This window comes from Mirounga angustirostris, unplaced genomic scaffold, assembly GCF_029215605.1.
Source record: "Mirounga angustirostris isolate CCGP_5_RB_7025 unplaced genomic scaffold, mMirAng1.0.hap1 SCAF_10, whole genome shotgun sequence".
In the NCBI taxonomy this organism is placed as follows: Eukaryota; Metazoa; Chordata; class Mammalia; order Carnivora; family Phocidae; genus Mirounga; species Mirounga angustirostris.
Window position 1 is genome coordinate 88,702,919 of NW_026991718.1, and position 17,200 is coordinate 88,720,118.

General features: G+C 44.0%; 1 protein-coding gene and 1 pseudogene across 2 annotated transcripts in view; one reads left to right on the forward strand and one right to left on the reverse strand.

Annotated features, from left to right (window-relative positions):
• ACSS1 (acyl-CoA synthetase short chain family member 1) overlaps window positions 1-12,838 on the forward strand; it is a 61,313-nt gene extending 48,475 nt beyond the window's left edge. For both annotated transcript variants that reach the window (XM_064572723.1, XM_045885339.3), the window contains 4 exons: window positions 321-448; window positions 558-621; window positions 3,352-3,470; window positions 11,150-12,838. In XM_064572723.1, coding sequence (XP_064428793.1) covers window positions 321-448; window positions 558-621; window positions 3,352-3,470; window positions 11,150-11,329 — 491 coding nt within the window. In that variant the 3' untranslated portion in view covers window positions 11,330-12,838. The remainder of the gene's footprint in view (window positions 1-320; window positions 449-557; window positions 622-3,351; window positions 3,471-11,149) is intronic.
• On the reverse strand, window positions 3,489-6,690 carry LOC123850683 (small ribosomal subunit protein eS25-like; annotated as a pseudogene).
• Window positions 12,839-17,200: the final 4,362 nt, after the last annotated feature.

The following is a 17,200-nucleotide window of genomic DNA, read 5'->3' on the forward strand; positions in this document are numbered from 1 at the left end:
TTGGGGACTGCTTGGACGTGCTCTTTGTATACCATCTACTCCCCAGATATTTGCAGTCGTGACGTGGTCAGAATTCTGCTGTTTTGGAGCCATTGCCCTTTCTCTAGCACACAGCCAGATGGCACCATCTAGAGAAGTGTCTCTGTGAGGGGTTGGCAGGAGGGCAGGTAGGCAGGAAGTCAGCAGCCTGGGGCTTCAGAGATTTCTTCTGTAGAGCGAGGTCAGGGTGTGTGTCTTGCTGTGTCCCTCCTGGAGGGATGGGAGCCCCGCCAGGTCCTGGTGCAGAGGTTTTGGTACTGAATTCCCCTGCTGTGGTGCAGGCCACTACTTCACCGGTGATGGGGCATACCGGACAGAGGGCGGCTACTACCAGATCACAGGGCGGATGGACGACGTCATCAACGTCAGCGGTCACAGGCTGGGGACTGCAGAGATCGAGGACGCGATGGTGAGCACAGTTGGGCCTCCTTTGCCGGGGTACGTCCACAAGGCCTTGGATTTACTTGTGTGCTGACTCAGGCGGTTCATCTGCATGTTTTGTCTTGTGTTCTGCCCAGGCTAACCACCCCGCCGTGCCAGAGACCGCTGTCATTGGCTATCCCCATGACATCAAAGGAGAAGGTGAGCGCCCACAAAAGGTGCTCCTCATTCCTGGTTTCATGCACATTGTGGCACTTTGTAACAGGAATGGACTCTGGGAGTGGGTGGTAGGGGTTTTGTATGGGTCAAGCTGTTGCTTTCTTCTGTCCTATGTGGAGGTTTTGGGTGAGGAGACTCAATAGCATGTATGTTAGACAAGGGTCAGATTTTTGAAATGTCCTAGCTCTGCCATCCCTTAAGGACACACATCCACAAGCAGCCAGGACCTGTTTGGCCCCTGCTGAGCTTGGGAGTTTCCTCCTCTGTTCCTGTGCGTGTGGCAGCTTGGTTATGGAGGGTGCCCACGAAATGCCCTGTCCTGCTCACAGCATCTCCTTGCACGTGCTCGGTCACAGTGCCCCACGCAGCTGCCACAGGGGCTGCCCGACAGGCCCTGGCACGGGCCCTTGTGCAGCTCTGGCATTCTTTTTGGAGGCGTTTGACCTGTGGTTCTCACTGCAGATGCTGAATGATAATCAGAATAGTCTTTATTTGAAGACACCCATTGTTCCAAAGTCTGCCAGTTTCTAAGTGGGTGGATCTGGGAAGGGACAGGGTCCCCTGAGTATTGTAGTGCCCAGTGCACGGTGGCCATACTCACTTGGCCTGGTGTGACCTGCACACTCGCTGACTCTATGCTGCATTGCTGGGCAGGCCATCCTCCACTGCCCGGCCAAGCAGCTTGGGAAGGACACTTGGCCTCTTGCTGTCAGGGCCATCCTCTGTCTCTGCGTGCCCCAGTGTCATCTGCCTTCCTGTCACATTTGTGTGCCACAGTTCCATTATTTACTCAAACACCTTATCTAAATCAACCCATTGTAAAATTTAACATTTATTTAAACACTATTTTTTAAAGATTTTATTTATTTATTTGTCAGAGATACAGAGCTAGAGAGCACAAGCAGGGGGAGGAGCAGGCTTCCCGCAGAGCAGGGAGCCGATGCAGGGCTTGATCCCAGGACCCTGGGACCGTGACCTGAGCCGAAGGCAGACGCTTAACCAACTGAGTCACTGAGGCGTCCTATTTAGACACTTGAAAAAGCATTTTCAGTTGCCGTGAGAAGCATGTGTCCATGAGGCTGCTGCCCCTTCCTTAGCAGGAGACTGGAAAATGCACGAGAGCAGTCAGGGATAGGAAAGGGACGGAGATGGGTCAGGTCCTCTCGTGTGACATTCAGAGGCCTTGGGTCAGCTTGTGTCCCTGTTAGCAGAAGCTGCAGCCCAAGTAACTCTGGGATCAGTAGGCCTTTCAGTGCCTGTCAGGCAGCTGGGGGGAATGTACATATCATGGGTATGGTGATAGACATTTTTCTGATTTTTTTTTTTTTAAGGATTTTTAATTTATTTTTTGACAGACAGCAAGAGAGGGAACACAAGCGGGGGAGTGGGAGAGGGAGAAGCAGGCTTCCCGCGGAGCAGGGAGCCCAATATGGGGCTTGATCCCAGGACCCTGGGATCATGAACTGAGCCGAAGGCAGATGGCTAACGACTGAGCCACCCAGGCACAGCTGTTTTTCTGATTTCTAACATAGCTGAGCATCTGTGTGTTGGTAACACATGAGCAACAGCAAAAGCTGTTGGATACCTGTGTATTCCCACTCCCTGGGTTTGCACGTGGTCTGACTGAGGGGAGCCCCTGGTCTGGTCTGGTCTGATTAGGACCCAGACTTGGCGAGGAACAAAACTCCTTCCTTCATAGAGCTTAACGTGCTGGAGGATCGGGGAGTAAAGGGGAGAGACAGACAATAAGCAATAAACACAAGCAATGACAAAACTACATAGTAGGCTAGGCGGCATGTGCCATGAAGAGAATTAATTAAGATGGGGTGGGATTGGTGCAGGTATACACAGGCTGAACGTATATAGGCACTTCATGTATGCGAGGGGACACTGCAGGTCCATGAGGGAAGCTAGACTGTCTGCAGGGCTGCTGGGATGGCTCGTGTGGAGAAACAATGGAATTGGATCTGTGTCCCACACATGCAAGATTATCCCAGGTGGATTGAAAAGAAATGTAGAAACCTGTGGGAACCACTGTTAATCCTTTCTGGAACATGGTAGGATATTGACAAACAAAACTTAGTGTTTATGCTAAAATATTGGTTGGCCAGCCCTGCCCAACAGGGCTTCCAGCCAAGCCAGAGCTTCCTCTTCATCTGTGCTGTCCAGGACAGTAGCCACAAGCTACAGGGGGCTCATGCCACCCAGGAACTACATGTTAACATTAATTTCATTTACATTTAAATAGCTACTGTGGCTAGTGCGCACTGTGTTGGACACGTACCTACAAGATTAGTGTCACCTGTTATGTTCCCATCACCACGTCACAAGGGTGGACAGTACGTCTCCTTTGAGCCCACATTATGGGCTACTTCACAAGTACAAGGATGGTAGGAGAGATTAAGTCATGCCTCCAAGGTGACATCCCCATCCAGTCAACACAAGAGCCAAAGGGAGCTCTCATCTACATGTCGGCTTCGCTAGGATGTTCATGGGAGCTGTTAGAATCGCTTCTACTTTGAGAAAAAAAAGTCACTTCCCACTTTGGATGAAATGGGAATGCATCTTTAGGGCTGCAACTAAAGGAAGCAGCTGTTACAGGTCACCAATGTATGATTTAAAGATCCTTAAGATATATGATAACTGTGTACAATGCTCTGCCTTGGAGATGATTCGTGGTTGAACACACCCCAAACCTTTGACTCCTTTCAGCTGCATTTGCCTTCATCGTGTTGAAGGACAACACAAGTGACACAGATGCTGTCGTGAAGGAGCTCAGATCAGCAGTGGCCACCAAGATTGCCAAGTACGCCGTGCCCGATCAGATTCTGGTGAGTGGCACCTGGCCCTCAGATGTGATGGCGCTGCTTGTTGTAAGCCTTCTCTACTTCCCACAAGTAATGAGCAAAAGTGATCCCTTCCATCGGCAGCAACATGGATGTTAGCTGTTTGGTTGCCTGGGATGTAGGTGGGGAAGGTGAGTTGCTGCATCCTCAGAGAGAGGGGGAGGCCAGAAGACCTCACAGCAAACGTTTTCACAACTCAGAGGATCATGCTGGGCAGGATTAGGTGCTCTCTTACTTTGGCATGTGGAGGCCAGTTATAGGAGCAGGGCTGGGCAGTGAAGAAAATTTAGAGATTTTACTTATTTTTTAAAAGTTTTTATTTAAATTCCAGTTAGTTAACATACAGTGTAATATTAGTTTTAGATGTACAATGGAGTGATTCAACCCTTCTATACATCACCTGGTGCTCATCATAACCAGGGCACTCCTTAATCTCCATCACCTACTTAACCCATCCCTTCCCCACCTCCCCTCTAGTAACCATTAGTTTGTTCTCTGTAATTAAGAGTCTGTTTCTTGGTTTGCATCTCTCTCTCTCTTTCCCCTTTTGCTCATATATTTTGTTTCTTAAATTCCACATATGAGTGAAATCATATGGTATTTGTCTTTCTTTGACTGACTTATTTTGCTTAGCACTGTACTCTCTGGCTCCATCCATGTCATTGTCAGTGGTAAGATTTCATTCTTTTTTTTATGGCTGGGTAATACTCCATTGGATACACACACACACACATATCTATATACACACCACATCTTTATTCATTCATCAGTCAGTGGACACTTGGGCTCCTTCCATAATTTGGCTATTGTAGATAATGCTGCTATAAATATTGGAGTGCATGTACCCCTTTGAATTAGCGTTTTTGGATTCTTTGGGTAAATACCTAGTAGTGTGACTGCTGGATCAGAGGGTAGTTCTATTTTTAACTTTTGAGGAACCTTCATACAGTTTTCTAGAGTGGCTGCACCAGTTTGCATTGCCACCAACAGTGTAAGAGGGTTCCCCTTTCTCCACATCCTTGCCAACATCTGTTGTTTTCTGTGTTGTTGAGTTTAGCCATTCTGACAGGTGTCAGGTGATACCTCATTGTAGTGTTGATTTGTATTTCCCTGATGATGAGTGATGTTGAGCATCTTTTCATGTTTCTGCTGGCCATCTGTATTGTCTTCTTTGCAAAAATGTCTATTCATGTCTTCTGCCCAGTTTTTAGTTGGATTGTTTTTTGGGTGTTGAGTTTGATAAGCTCTTTATAGATTTTGGATACTAACCCTTTATCAGATATGTCATTTGCAAAACATCTTCTCTCATTCTGTAGGTTGCCTTTTAGTTTTGTTGATTGTTTCCTCCACTGTGCAGAAGCTTTTTATTTTGATGAAGACCCAATAGTTTATTTTTGCTTTTGTTCCCCTTGCCTCAGGAGACCTATCTAGAAAGAAGTTCTATGGCTGATGTCAAAGAGGCTACACTCTGTGTTCTCCTCGTGGATTTTTATGGTCTCAGGTCTCACATTTAGGTTTTTAATCCATTTTGAATTTATTTTTGTGTGTAGTATAAGAAAGTGGTCCAATTTCATTTGTTGCAGAGATGGTCTTTTCCCATTGGATATTCTTTCCTGCTCTGTCGAAGATTAATTGACCATATAGTTGTGGGTCATTTCTGGGTTTTCAATTCTGTTCCAATCATCTATGTGTTTATTTTTGTGCCAGTACCATACTGTTTTGATCACTACAGCTTTATAATATAACTTGAAGCCTGGAATTGTGATGCTTCCAGCTTTGCTTTTCTTTTTCAAGGTTTCTTTGGATATTTGGGGGTCTTTTGTGTTTCCATACAAATTTTAGAATTGTTTGTTCTAGTTCTTGTGAAAAATGCCAATGGTATTTGATAGGAATTGCATTAAATGTGTAGTGCTTGGGTAGTATAGACATTTTAATAATATTTGTTCTTCCAATCCATGAGCATGGAATGTCTTTACATTTCTTTGTGTCATCTTCAGTTTCTTTCATCAGTGTTTTATAGTTTTCACAGTACAGATCTTTTACCTCTTTGGTTAGGTTTATTCCTAGGTATCTTACTGTTTTTGGTGCAATTGTAAATGGGATTGATTCCTTATTTTCTCTTTCTGCTGCTTCATTATGGTGTCTAGAAATGCAACAGATTTCTGCATGTTAATTTTGTATCCTGTGACTTTACTGAATTTGTGTATCAGTTCTAGCAGTTTTTTGTTGGAGTCTTTGTTTTTTTACACAGAGTATCATGTCATCTGCGAATAGTGAAAATATTACTTCTTCCTTGCTGATTTGGATGCCTTTTACTTCTTTTTGTTTGATTGCTATGCTTAGGACTTCTGGTTCTATCTTAAATAACACTGGTGAGAATGGACATCCCTGTCTTGTTCTTGACTGTAGAAGAAAAGCTCTCAGTTTTCCCCATTGAGGATGATATTAGCTGTGAGTTTTTTGTTTATGGTCTTTATAATGTTGAGGTATGTTCCCTCTAAATCTACTTTGTTGAGGGTTTTTTATCACTGTACTTTGTCAGATGCTTTTTCTACACCTATTGAAATCATATGGTTTTTATCCTTTCTTTATTAATATGGTATATCACATTGATCTGCAAATATTGTACCACCCTTGCAACCCAGGAATAAATCCCACTTGATTGTGGTGAATGATTTTTTAAATGTATTGTTTGCTAGTATTTTATTGAGAATTTTTGCATCTGTGTTCATCAGGGATATTCGCCTTTAGTTCTCTTTTTTAGTGGAGTCTTTTTTTCTTTTTGGATTTAATAAAGTTTTATTTTCCCAAATGTACAGTTGATGGGATCTGTTCATGCATTTTACCAGCAGCAGGGGCATCTCCACCCTTGGTGTTTCTGGTGTAAATTACTTGAGCTCTGTGTGTTGAAACCAGTTTTTAATGAGTCCTTTACTAAGGAGCTCCTGAAGGACTGCCCTGGCCAGGGAACCTCGAATCTTTAGTCTCCCAGAGACAACACCTGGAGTCATAAGCTTATAGTTGGGAACTTCCTTACAGAGTCTGTCATATGTCACTTTGTCAAACAAGACCAGTTTACTGAGCTTGTCCCAAACTTTGCCTTTGGACCCTTCTTTCTGGCCATACTCCTGGATTTGTTCACTGGGTCTTTATCGTTTTTGGCTGACTTTCTAGCATCTTTCTTCTTGTTGTCCTTGGGCGGCATGGTGAAGCTCAGAGGACAGCGGTCACCCCCGCAGCCTGGCTAAGATGTAGGACAATAAGGTTAGTGGAGTCTTTCTCTGGTTTTGGTATCATGGTAATGCTCGCCCCATAGAATTAATTTGGAAGTTTTCTTTCCTTTTCTATTTTATGGAATGATTTGAGAAGAATAGGTGTTTGGTAGAATTTGCCTGTGAAGCCATCTGGGCCTGGACTGAAGTTTGTTGGGAGATTTTTGATTACAGACTCAATTTCTTTGCGGGTTATTGGTCTGTTCAAGTTTTCTATTTTTTCCTGTTTCAATTTTGATAATTTATAGGTTTCTAGGAATTTATCCATTTCTTCTAGGTTGTCCAGTTTGTTGGCATATAGTTTTTCATGATATTGTCTTATAATCTTGTTTGTCTTTCTCTGGTGTTTGTTGTTATTTCTCCTCATTTGTGATCTTATTTATTTGGGTCTTTTCTCTTTTCTTTTCGGTTGGCTAGAAGTTTATCAATTTTATTTTTTTCAAAGAGCCAGCTCCTGGTTTCATTGACCTATCCTAGTATTTTTTTTTTAATTATTATGTTCAGTTAGCCAACATATAGTAGTACATCATTAGTTTTTGATATAGTGTTCAGTGATTCATTAGTTGCATACAACACCCAGTGCTCATCACAACACGTGCCCTCCTTAATACCCATCACCAGGTTACCTCATCCCCCAATTCCCCTTCCTTCTGTAACCCTCAGTTTGTGTTCTAGTATTTTTTTACTTTCTATATCATTTATTTCTGCTCTAATCTTTATTATTTCCTTCCTTTTGCTGGCTTTAGGCTTCATTTGTTGTTCTTTTTCTAGCTTCTTTGGGTTTAAGGTTAGGTTGTTTATTTGAGATTTTTGTTTCTTAAGGTAGGTCTGTATTGCTAGATACTTCCCTCTTAGGACTGCCTTTGTTGTATCCCAAAGGTTTGTACTGTTGTGTTTTCATTTTCATTTTTTTTTCTTTGATTTCCTGGTTGACCCATTCATTGTTTCATAGCATGCTGTTTAACCTCCATGTATTAGTGGTCTTTCCAAAGTTTTTCTTGTGGTTGATCTCTAGTTTCATAGTGTTATGGTCGAAAAATGTGCATGGTATGATTTCAGTCTTTTTTACTTGTTGAGGCCTGTTTTGTGACCTAATATGTGATCTATTCTGGAGAATGTTTCATGTGCACTTGAAAAGAAGGTGTATTCTGCTGTTTTAGGATGGAGTGTTCTGAATATATCTGTTAAGTCCCTCTGGTCCAGTGTGTCATTCAAAGCCATTGTTTCCTTATTGATTTTCTGTTTAGACGATCTGTCTATTGGTGTAGTGGGATGTTAAAGTCACCTATTATTATTGTATTATTATCAATTAGGTCCTTTATGTTTGTTATTTTTTTAATATGTATTTGGGTGTTCCCATGCTGTGGGCATAAATATTTATGATTGTTATATCTTCTTGTTGGATTATCCCCTTTATGATTATATAGTGTCCTTCTTTGTCTCTTGTTACAGTCTTTGTTTTAAAATACATTTTGTCCAAAATAAATATTGCTACTCCAACTTTCTTTTGACATCCATTTGCACGACAGATGTTTCTCCAACCGCTCACTTTCAATTTACAGGTGTCTTTAGGTCTAAAATGAGTCTCTTGTTGGCAGCATATAGATGGGTCTTGTTTTTTATCCATTCTGGCACCATATGCCTTTTGATTGGCGTGTTTAGTCTATTTAAATTCAGAGTAATTATTATTGTTTTTTAAAGATTTTATTTATTTATTTGAGAGAGAGAGAGAGAGAACACGCACGAGTTGGGGGAGGGTCAGAGGCAGAGGGAGAAGGAGAAGCAGACTCCCCACTGAGCAGGGAGCCCAAAGCTGGGCTTGATCCCAAGACCCTGAGATCATGACCTGTTTTGTCATTGTGTCTGGAGATTTTCTCTGATCATTTTTTGTCTTTGTCACATTTGGTCTCTTCTTTGCACTTAGTCTCTTTTAAAGTTAAAAATAGAACTACCCTATGACCCAGCAATTGCACTACTACGTATTTATCTAAAGGATACAAGCTGATTTGAAGGGGCACGTGCACCCCAATGTTTATAGCAGCAATGTCCACAATAGCCAAATTATGGAAAGAGCCCAGGTGTCCATCTGTAGATGAATGGATAAAGAAATGGTATATATACACAATGCAATATTACTCAGCCATCAAAAAGAATGAAATCTTGCCATTTGCAATGATGTGGATGGAACTGGAGGGTATTATGCTATGCGAATAAGTCAGTCAGATAAAGACAAATACCATATGATTTCACTCATATGTGCAATTTAAGAAACAAAACAGATGAACTTAGGGGAAAGGAAGGAAAAAATATAAGATGAGGATAGGGAGGCAAACTGTAAGAAACACTGAACTCTAGGAAACAAACTGACGGTTGCTGGAGGGGATGTGGGTGGGGGATGGGGTAACTGGGTGATGGGCATTAAGGAGGGCATGAGATGTAATGAGCACTGGGTGTTATATGCAACTGAGGAATCACTAAATTCTACCCTGGTGTAACTAATAATATAGTATATATTAACTAAATTGAATTTAAATAATTAAAAAAAGAGTCCCTTTTAATATTTCCTGCAGGGCTGGGTTAGTGGTCACAAACTCCTTTAGTTTTTGTTTGTCTGGGAAACTCTTTATCTCTTATTCTGTTCTGAATGACAGCCTTGCTGGATAGAGTATTCTTGGCTGCAGATTGTTCCCATTCAGCACTTTGAATGAATATATATATATATATCATGCTACTCCCTTTTGGCTTGCCAAGTTTCTATGGAGAAATCTCCAGCTAGCCTTACGGGTCTTCCCTTGTAAGTTAAGGACTTTTTTCCTGATGCTTTTAAGATTTTTTCTCTGTCACTATATTTTGCAAGTTTAACTACCACATGTTAGTGTTGGCCTGCTTTTGTTGATTTTGATGGGAGTTCTCTGTTCCCCCTAGATCTGGATGTCTGTTTCCTTCCCCAGATTAGGGACGTTTTCAGCTATTATTTCTTCAAACAAATTTTTTGCCTCCTTTCATCTCTCTTCTTCTGGGACTCCTATAATACAAATGTTTTTACATTTGTTGGAGTCACTGAGTTCTTGAAGTCTATTCTCATGTTTCCTAATTCTTTCTCTTTTGTTCAGCTTCATTATTTTCTATTATTTTATCTTCTAGGTCACTAATTTGTTCCTTTGCTTCTTCCAGTCTGCTGTTAATTGTATCAGGCCTGTTTCCAATTTCATATATTGCATTCTTCATCTCTGATTGATTCTTTTTTAACTCTTTTATCTCTGTGGTAAGGTTCTCATTGAAGTGTTCTATTCTTCTTTCAAGTCCAGTGAGTATCCTTATGATTGTTACTTTAAATTCTCCATCATGCATGTTACTTATATCTGTCTCACTTAGATCTCTGGCTGTGACTTTATCTTGTTCTTTCATTTGGGATAAATTCTTCCATCCTCTCATTTTGTCTAAGTCTCTACCTTCTTCTAAAAATTAGAGAGTTTAAATAGAGAAACATGTGGAAACTACAGCTTTCCCTAGCCCCTGTGTGGTTTCTGAACACATCACCTGGTGTCAGTGCGGGAGACACTGCCAGACCCCTATCTGAGGGAGTCTGTGTTGGAGTCAGGTCTGGGGAATAATGGGGCCACCTTTCCAGCCCCATTAGGTTTCTACTCCTTTCTTTGTTAACATTTTCCCCACAGCCTTCCTTGGTTCAGAGGAGGTCCTCTGAGGGAGGCCCGGCCCCAGGCTCACCTGGTCTTATACAAAGTCAAGCTGTTGGCCTGGACCAGAGTTTCAGGGAAACCTGAACTTCCCTAGGTGAACTGAACCCTTTCAAAAGATGGGTAACTGTTAAATAAGCCCCAAACACGGCTCTTAACATATTGCTGTTGACATTAAGGGGATCATGGTTGTTTGAAAATGTTAAATGCTAAATTTTCAAACACTAAACAAACAACATTTTTCTCTAAAGTAGTAGCTCTTACCTTTTATGTCAGCAAAAAACAACCTTGGGCCAAGCCAGTCAGTGGAGATGAGTTGCCATGGCATATGCTTGGTTCTGTTGCTACTGGGGAGCTCTCAGAAATGTAGCAAATGGGAGACAGAGGTATCAGCAGTGAGGCAGACCAGGGTGCCGGCAAACCCTGCCTGAAGAAGGGCTTCAGCAAAACCCCTGACGTATGGTTGATCCTTTGGGTTGATTTCAGTTTATGTCTAGATTGTGGGAAGATAAAACCAGAGACCACAGGCCCCCATGTTCTCTAGGGTGGGCCTGGCACCTCAGTCGTGTTCATTCCTGAGTCCCCAGTGAGGCTGTCAAACCCTGGGCAGAGCCCTTCTTATGCCAACAAAATTGGATGCTGCTGGGAGTCTGGGCACCACACAAACTTGAATGCTGCACCCCTTCCTTGCCAGGTAGTGAAGCGTCTTCCAAAAACTCGGTCTGGAAAAGTCATGCGGAGGCTCCTGAGGAAGATAATCACGGGCAGAGCTCAGGATCTGGGGGACACCACCACCCTGGAGGACCCCAGTGTCATCACGGAAATCCTGAGTGCCTACCAGAAGTACAAATCCAAGCAAGCTGCCTCTCAGTGATGGGCTGTGGTCAAGACCCAGTCCCCACACCCCTAACCGTCGTTCTAGAATGTAGCTCTCAGATGTGCTCATTTTCTGCTCTCTCAGAAGCAGTCCTCTCCCAGAGCATAACCCATACTGCCCCAGTGTGAAGTCTGTGCTAAACCCTGCCTTCTTGCTGCTGAGAACCCATGAAGAAGTACTAAAAGACATGCTTAGCATTTGCTTCCCCTTGTCCTGAATTTGGTTTCCTGGAATGAAAAGTCACTGTCATCTCCATTTCTGTGTTACCTCCTGACAGCACAGGAAGGTGAAAAGCCTGGTAACATGTGCCTGCTCAGATGACTGAGAACTAGAAGCAATCATAGTTCTTCTATGATTTTCCCAGATGTTTCTAGATACAAAAGGCAGATATTTTATTTTTATACTTTTATATTTTGGAAGAATGTACAAATACACACATGTAGTATGTGGATTTACATGTACATGCTCTTTGTAACATTTAGAGTTATGAAAATCTTTTGTGCCTCTGCTCATGGGGAAATGTGGAGAGGGTCAGAGGGTGCGTTTTTAATGTTTGGCATATTGGGGAATCTGTATTGGAAATGTTTGTACCTTTGTCTAAATATAGCTATCTTGAGAACTTTCAAGCTTGTAGCATCTTTTTTTGAAATATATTTCTATTTCCCTTGGTTTATGTATAATGAAACCTAACTCTTAAGAAGTGGTGGTACGAATGTGCTCTGATTTTAGTTTTAGAACCACTCATGTATTCTGTTTCTCCAAGCTGTAATGTGGACAGACTTCCCTCTCCACCTTGGATGCCTCTTGGTAGGAGGTCAACATGCTCCAAATACGTGGGGATGTTCAGGGAGGGAAGCCCATGGAAACTCAGGTGACTCCTCGTTAGGGCCCTAATTTGGCTAGAAATGGGTCCTTGAAAACTGCCTGCCCTTCATTCTGTGGTTGGTGTGGGAAGAACCACAGAGGTCCAAGGATGAGACTTGGAACTCTGAATCAAGTCTCTCTCTCTCTCTAAGTATGCCTTAAGTCATCTGAACATTAGCAAGATGACATAAATCATTAGGTTGCAAAGTGTTTATTAGCTAAGCATTCAGGGGCCGATGGCATGGAGTACAGGTGAAGGCAGCCTGCTGAGCTGGGTCTTCGGGAACAGGGAAAATTTGTCCTTATCCATACTCCATGTTATATGGTGCCTTGCAGCTGTGTAGGTGTTCAAGTGGTGTCTGGGGTACTGAACACCTACTGTGGGTCATAACTATGCTTGCTTCTCTCTGATTTGGCGAGTATGCCTGTGACACCAATGGGGTGGCCATTAGCTGTGTCCCACAGATACACTGAGTGATGGTCTGTTCTCTGTCACTAAGCAACAAGCCGTGCTTAGCAACAGAGACCTGTGGCGTGTGTGGCGGACCTGGTGGCTTGTAGTTATGGCACTATTTATGAAATGGCTTGAATATAAACTTGGACAGTGACCAGGGCAGTTCAAATAAAGCTTTATTTTGTTCATCCTCTTCTCTCTGTGGTGATATTTTTTATCAAATAATGCTGTTGTTGCTGAATATAATCCTAAGGACAAAACTGGAAGGGGCCTATTCATTCAAAAGAGAACACTTAATAGTCCATTGGGGAGGAAACCCATTACAGGGAGGAAATCTAGACTAAGAGCTCATCCATCTCACACTGTTGCTTGGTAAACCTGTGTCTAGATTGCTGTGCTATCCAATACACTAGTTCTATGTAGCTCTTTAGGTGTAAGTAAAAAAAAATATATAGAATAGAATGGAATAAAATAAAATATTCCATTCCACAGCGGCAGTACCCACAGTTCACATGCTCAGTAGCCACATGGCCAGTAGTTACCAGATTGGACAGCATGGACAACAACATTCCCACCATCACACAGAGTTCTGGTGATGGGCGCTGGTCTGGAACACCCATTCGAACGAGGAAGCAAAAACGATGTCAGGGTCACAGACTGCATCTGTGAGCAGCAGAGGCTTGCCTGAGAGACATTCCCTGACCCAGGGTTATCCTTTCTCTAGACGTGAGAGAACATCGGTTTCTGTGTCCTTCACCGAACAGAGAAGCTGATTATAGAGAATACACTGAACTGGTGCCACGGGAGCTGGGATGTGAGAGACCCCAGTCTGGGCGGCTCCTACAAAGCCTGGACCCCTGGTTTACCCACTGCAATGAGTTCATGGTGAAGAAAAGGGAGTGTGAATTCTCACCCAGTTTCCCCAGCCTGACTGGAAAGAGGGGATTTGGCTGTGGAATTAACATGAGCTCTTGGTTGTTGCAGAGCTGACTTGCACCCACTGCACCAACCACCCTCAGGATACCCAACATCAGGAACAACAGCAGTAATGGTCACACTACACTGCTGAGCATTGTGTTCAAGGAGGCCCTGAGAAGGTTCTAGATTCCATCCCCCCATCTCTTCCTCGTGTGGAACCTCTGAGGCAGACACTGTTACCCCAGCTTCACAGAAGAGGTGGGGAGAGGCAGAGCTGGGATGTGGATGGAGATTGTCTGGCTCTACCCTTGATCCCCAAGCTCAGACCAAACGTGTGGCCCCTTCCTGCAAGAGCTTTGAAGAATATCAACCGCATTTTATTTTTATTATTTTATTATTATTTTTTAAGGTGCTTTACTGTTGACATCTGGGTAGCTCTATGAACTCTTGGATAGAGGTAGGAAGCCTAAATCCAGGCCAAGAGGAAGCTTTCCTGGAGACAGCGCTTTTGGAAGGGGTGGTGATGCCAACTTGACTTTCAGTGAACCTCTAATTGGGGCTATGTAAGTTTTCCCTTCATCAGTTTGGGAATTTGTTGCATAACAGGATTAAACCAAATAAATACATAATTTCTAGGTCTGTGAATACCAACTGTCTTTGGTTTTTGCAGTATTATCTTTTGTTGACTTGTTTTTATTCACCCTGTGTGGGCTCTGAGGTGCTTCTTGGAAGTTTTGGAAGTGTCTCAATCATTATCTCCTCAAATATAGTGTTTGCCTATTTGGTCTCCTTTTCTTGAGGAACTTCTCACCTTCTATTTCCTAGATCTCTTACTGCTTTAGTCTCCAGTGTCCTGGAAGCAGAGCCTGAGATGAGGGCCTGCATGCAGGTGATTTGCTTAGGAATGGGACCCTCGGGACAGGCGTGAGGAATGGGGGTGTGAAACAGGGAAGGAGGGAAACCAGTGCAAGCAGGTGCGGTGCTGGGACAGCCAGCACCATCAGCCGCTGCTCTGTGTCCCGGGCCTCAGGGGGGTCTTAACCAGCGTGTCTCTGACCCAACTCAGAATGAGCTGTCTGAGATGTTGCATGGCCTCTCAACTTTCCCCTCTGGAGCCTGCAGATGCACTCAGGAAAAAGTGGCTCCCTGCACTGGGCTCATCTCCCTGAGCTTCTGTCTCCAAAAAAGCCCTCCTGCCTGCTGTCCTGGTTTATAAGTATTGGAGTATCATTTTTGTTCTCACTTGCCTTGCTCTCTGGAACGAAAAGAGGGGTTAAGAAAAAAGAAGCCTCTGTTTCCACACTCTTTTGTTCAGTTGCTCAGATTCTTCTTCTCCCTATCTTAAGGATATGGGGAGACAGGGGGATGCCCCCAAATTTGTTCCTAATCAGCCATGCCAGAGGCAAGCTGTGACCCTCCAAGTGCACCCCCAGGGAGTTCCCTCACCAGTGGCCTTTGCTAAATGTGAAGTTGAAGTTCCTGCCTGCACCAGTCTTTATTCCAAATAGTAGAGAAGGAGCTGGTTAGTGCCCCTGGTGCCTGCACCAAAGGGTACCAACCATGGCCAAGAAGGTGAGAAACCAGAGGGCAAAAATCCAAGTCTAAATAAACCTAGAAAGAGCAAAGAGGAAGAAGGCTGGGGCTGGCTGGCCTAGGACATCATCAACAGACTGGTAAGTACCAAGGAGTTTAGAGTCTGTTGGAATAGATGGCCTGCCAACTTCTTTTGCAGCAGGGTGGGATTTTCTTGGTAAGAGCCACCAACTGGGTAACTGTGTCTAGTCTCCTTGCTCCTGTAGACCAAACTTATGCTGAGCAGCCTTCTGGATGCACAGCCTCATTTTGGGCTGAGTCTTCCCCAAAGAAGATGTCACCTCAGCCAACCACACATCTCTTTATTCCTGAGCCAAGGAAACACTTAACTCTTACACGTATGCAAACGTTTGCTCAAAAAGGCAGAGCAGAAATCGTCCAAAGGGAAATAACTAGTTGCTTTCAAGAAATGGCTTCTGGATGTAATGAAATGTGATGAACGAGTGACCCAAGGAACCGATGGAGCAGATGAGCTCACTTCTCAACAGAGGTAACGATAATGAATGTCCAGGTCTATGCAGATGCCGACTGGTGAATGTCTTTCCTACGAGCACCTTTTCCTACCAAGTCAGGGTTGACCTTATGAATCTTCCTCATTAGGGTAATTAAGGCAGTTCTGTCCAGTCAGCTTATTTCTAATCCTCACCTCTCCCCTTGCCTGCTTCTCATTGGGGCAGACATCATTCAGTGTGCCAGCCCTGCCCTGCTCATGCCTATGCCACCTAGTCTCCTCTCTCAGTCCTCCCTGCCCTGAATGCTCAGTGGAACATGGGACCCTGTCCTCTAACACGGCAATCAGACTTGGGCACCTCACCAAAGTTGGGAGCATCAGAGTCTCAGTCCAGGAATCTGGACTGTGGACAAAGAGACTGTAGTTAGCTGGTGGAATACATGAAATGGGAGGTCATGGAGAGCTGGGCTTGAGGCAATAATTTTCTCCCATGGGCATGTTCAAGCAGAGAACACTGGCAATATTAGATAGGACGTATTTAGGTGCAAGCACAAACTGCTCACCTGACTAGGCCTTGGATGCACAAGGGGTGGCTTTCCTCATGTAACCCAGAAGCCCAGGGGTACATGGTTGCTGGCAGGAGTTAGCAGCCTAGGTTTTCTCTTCTTGGCGTGTTGTCTTTTAGACCTCAGGGTGATTTTCCACCGTCACAAGATGCTGCTGCCCTTCTAAGCATAACCTTGGGGGTCAGAGGAGGGTAAGAAAGGGCAGGACACTACCTCTCCTTTTTATTGGAAAAGCAGGAACTTTTCCTAGAGGCCAAAAGAAACCCCAGATTGCTGCCTTTAACTCAAGGCCAGATTCTAGCCTGCGTCACTGTACCCAGCTCTAATAGAGGGCAGCAAAGACGAAGACGGACAGTCCCGTAACAAGGCTTGCCACCGAATCACCAGGGATGAAGAGACAAGACACAGTGAGGTACGAGGGAGGCTGAGAGGAGTACTGGTCCTGTTTTCCCAGGTACTCGTACCGGTCCCTGTGAGGCCAGGCTGCACTTTCTGTGTTGGACTTCCATAAGCTATCCCCATATCCTTCTAATAAATCCCTCCCATACCTTAAGTGGGCTTTTGTGAATGCCTGTGTCTGGCAACTGGATGATCTCTAGGATACTTCTTCTACTCTGAACAAGCTATTCTACATTCTCTAACTTGACACTCTCCACTGTCCCACCTGAGCTGATGTCAGAGCTTCCCATCACAACACAACAACTTAGCTTGAAGTCCTGTTTGGAGCAGGTCACTCCTGCTCTCCTGGATTCGGGGCAGGGAGAAGGGCTCTGTCTATTGCTGCTCTTCTTCACCCCTTTAGAGCATCTTTTAGATGATTCTTCTTCTTTGATTACTCATAACTTTGAAGTCTACCCTGATTGTCACCCCCTTGTTGACCAATCCATGGACACCCCACGCTTCCCTTTTAAGCCTGTTTTTTGTCCTCTTCCATCCCTTCAACCTGCCATCATAATTCTACTTCCTCCATGAAACCTTCTCTGGGCACTGCTACCTGATGGGACTTGTTCCCTGTGGCCCCC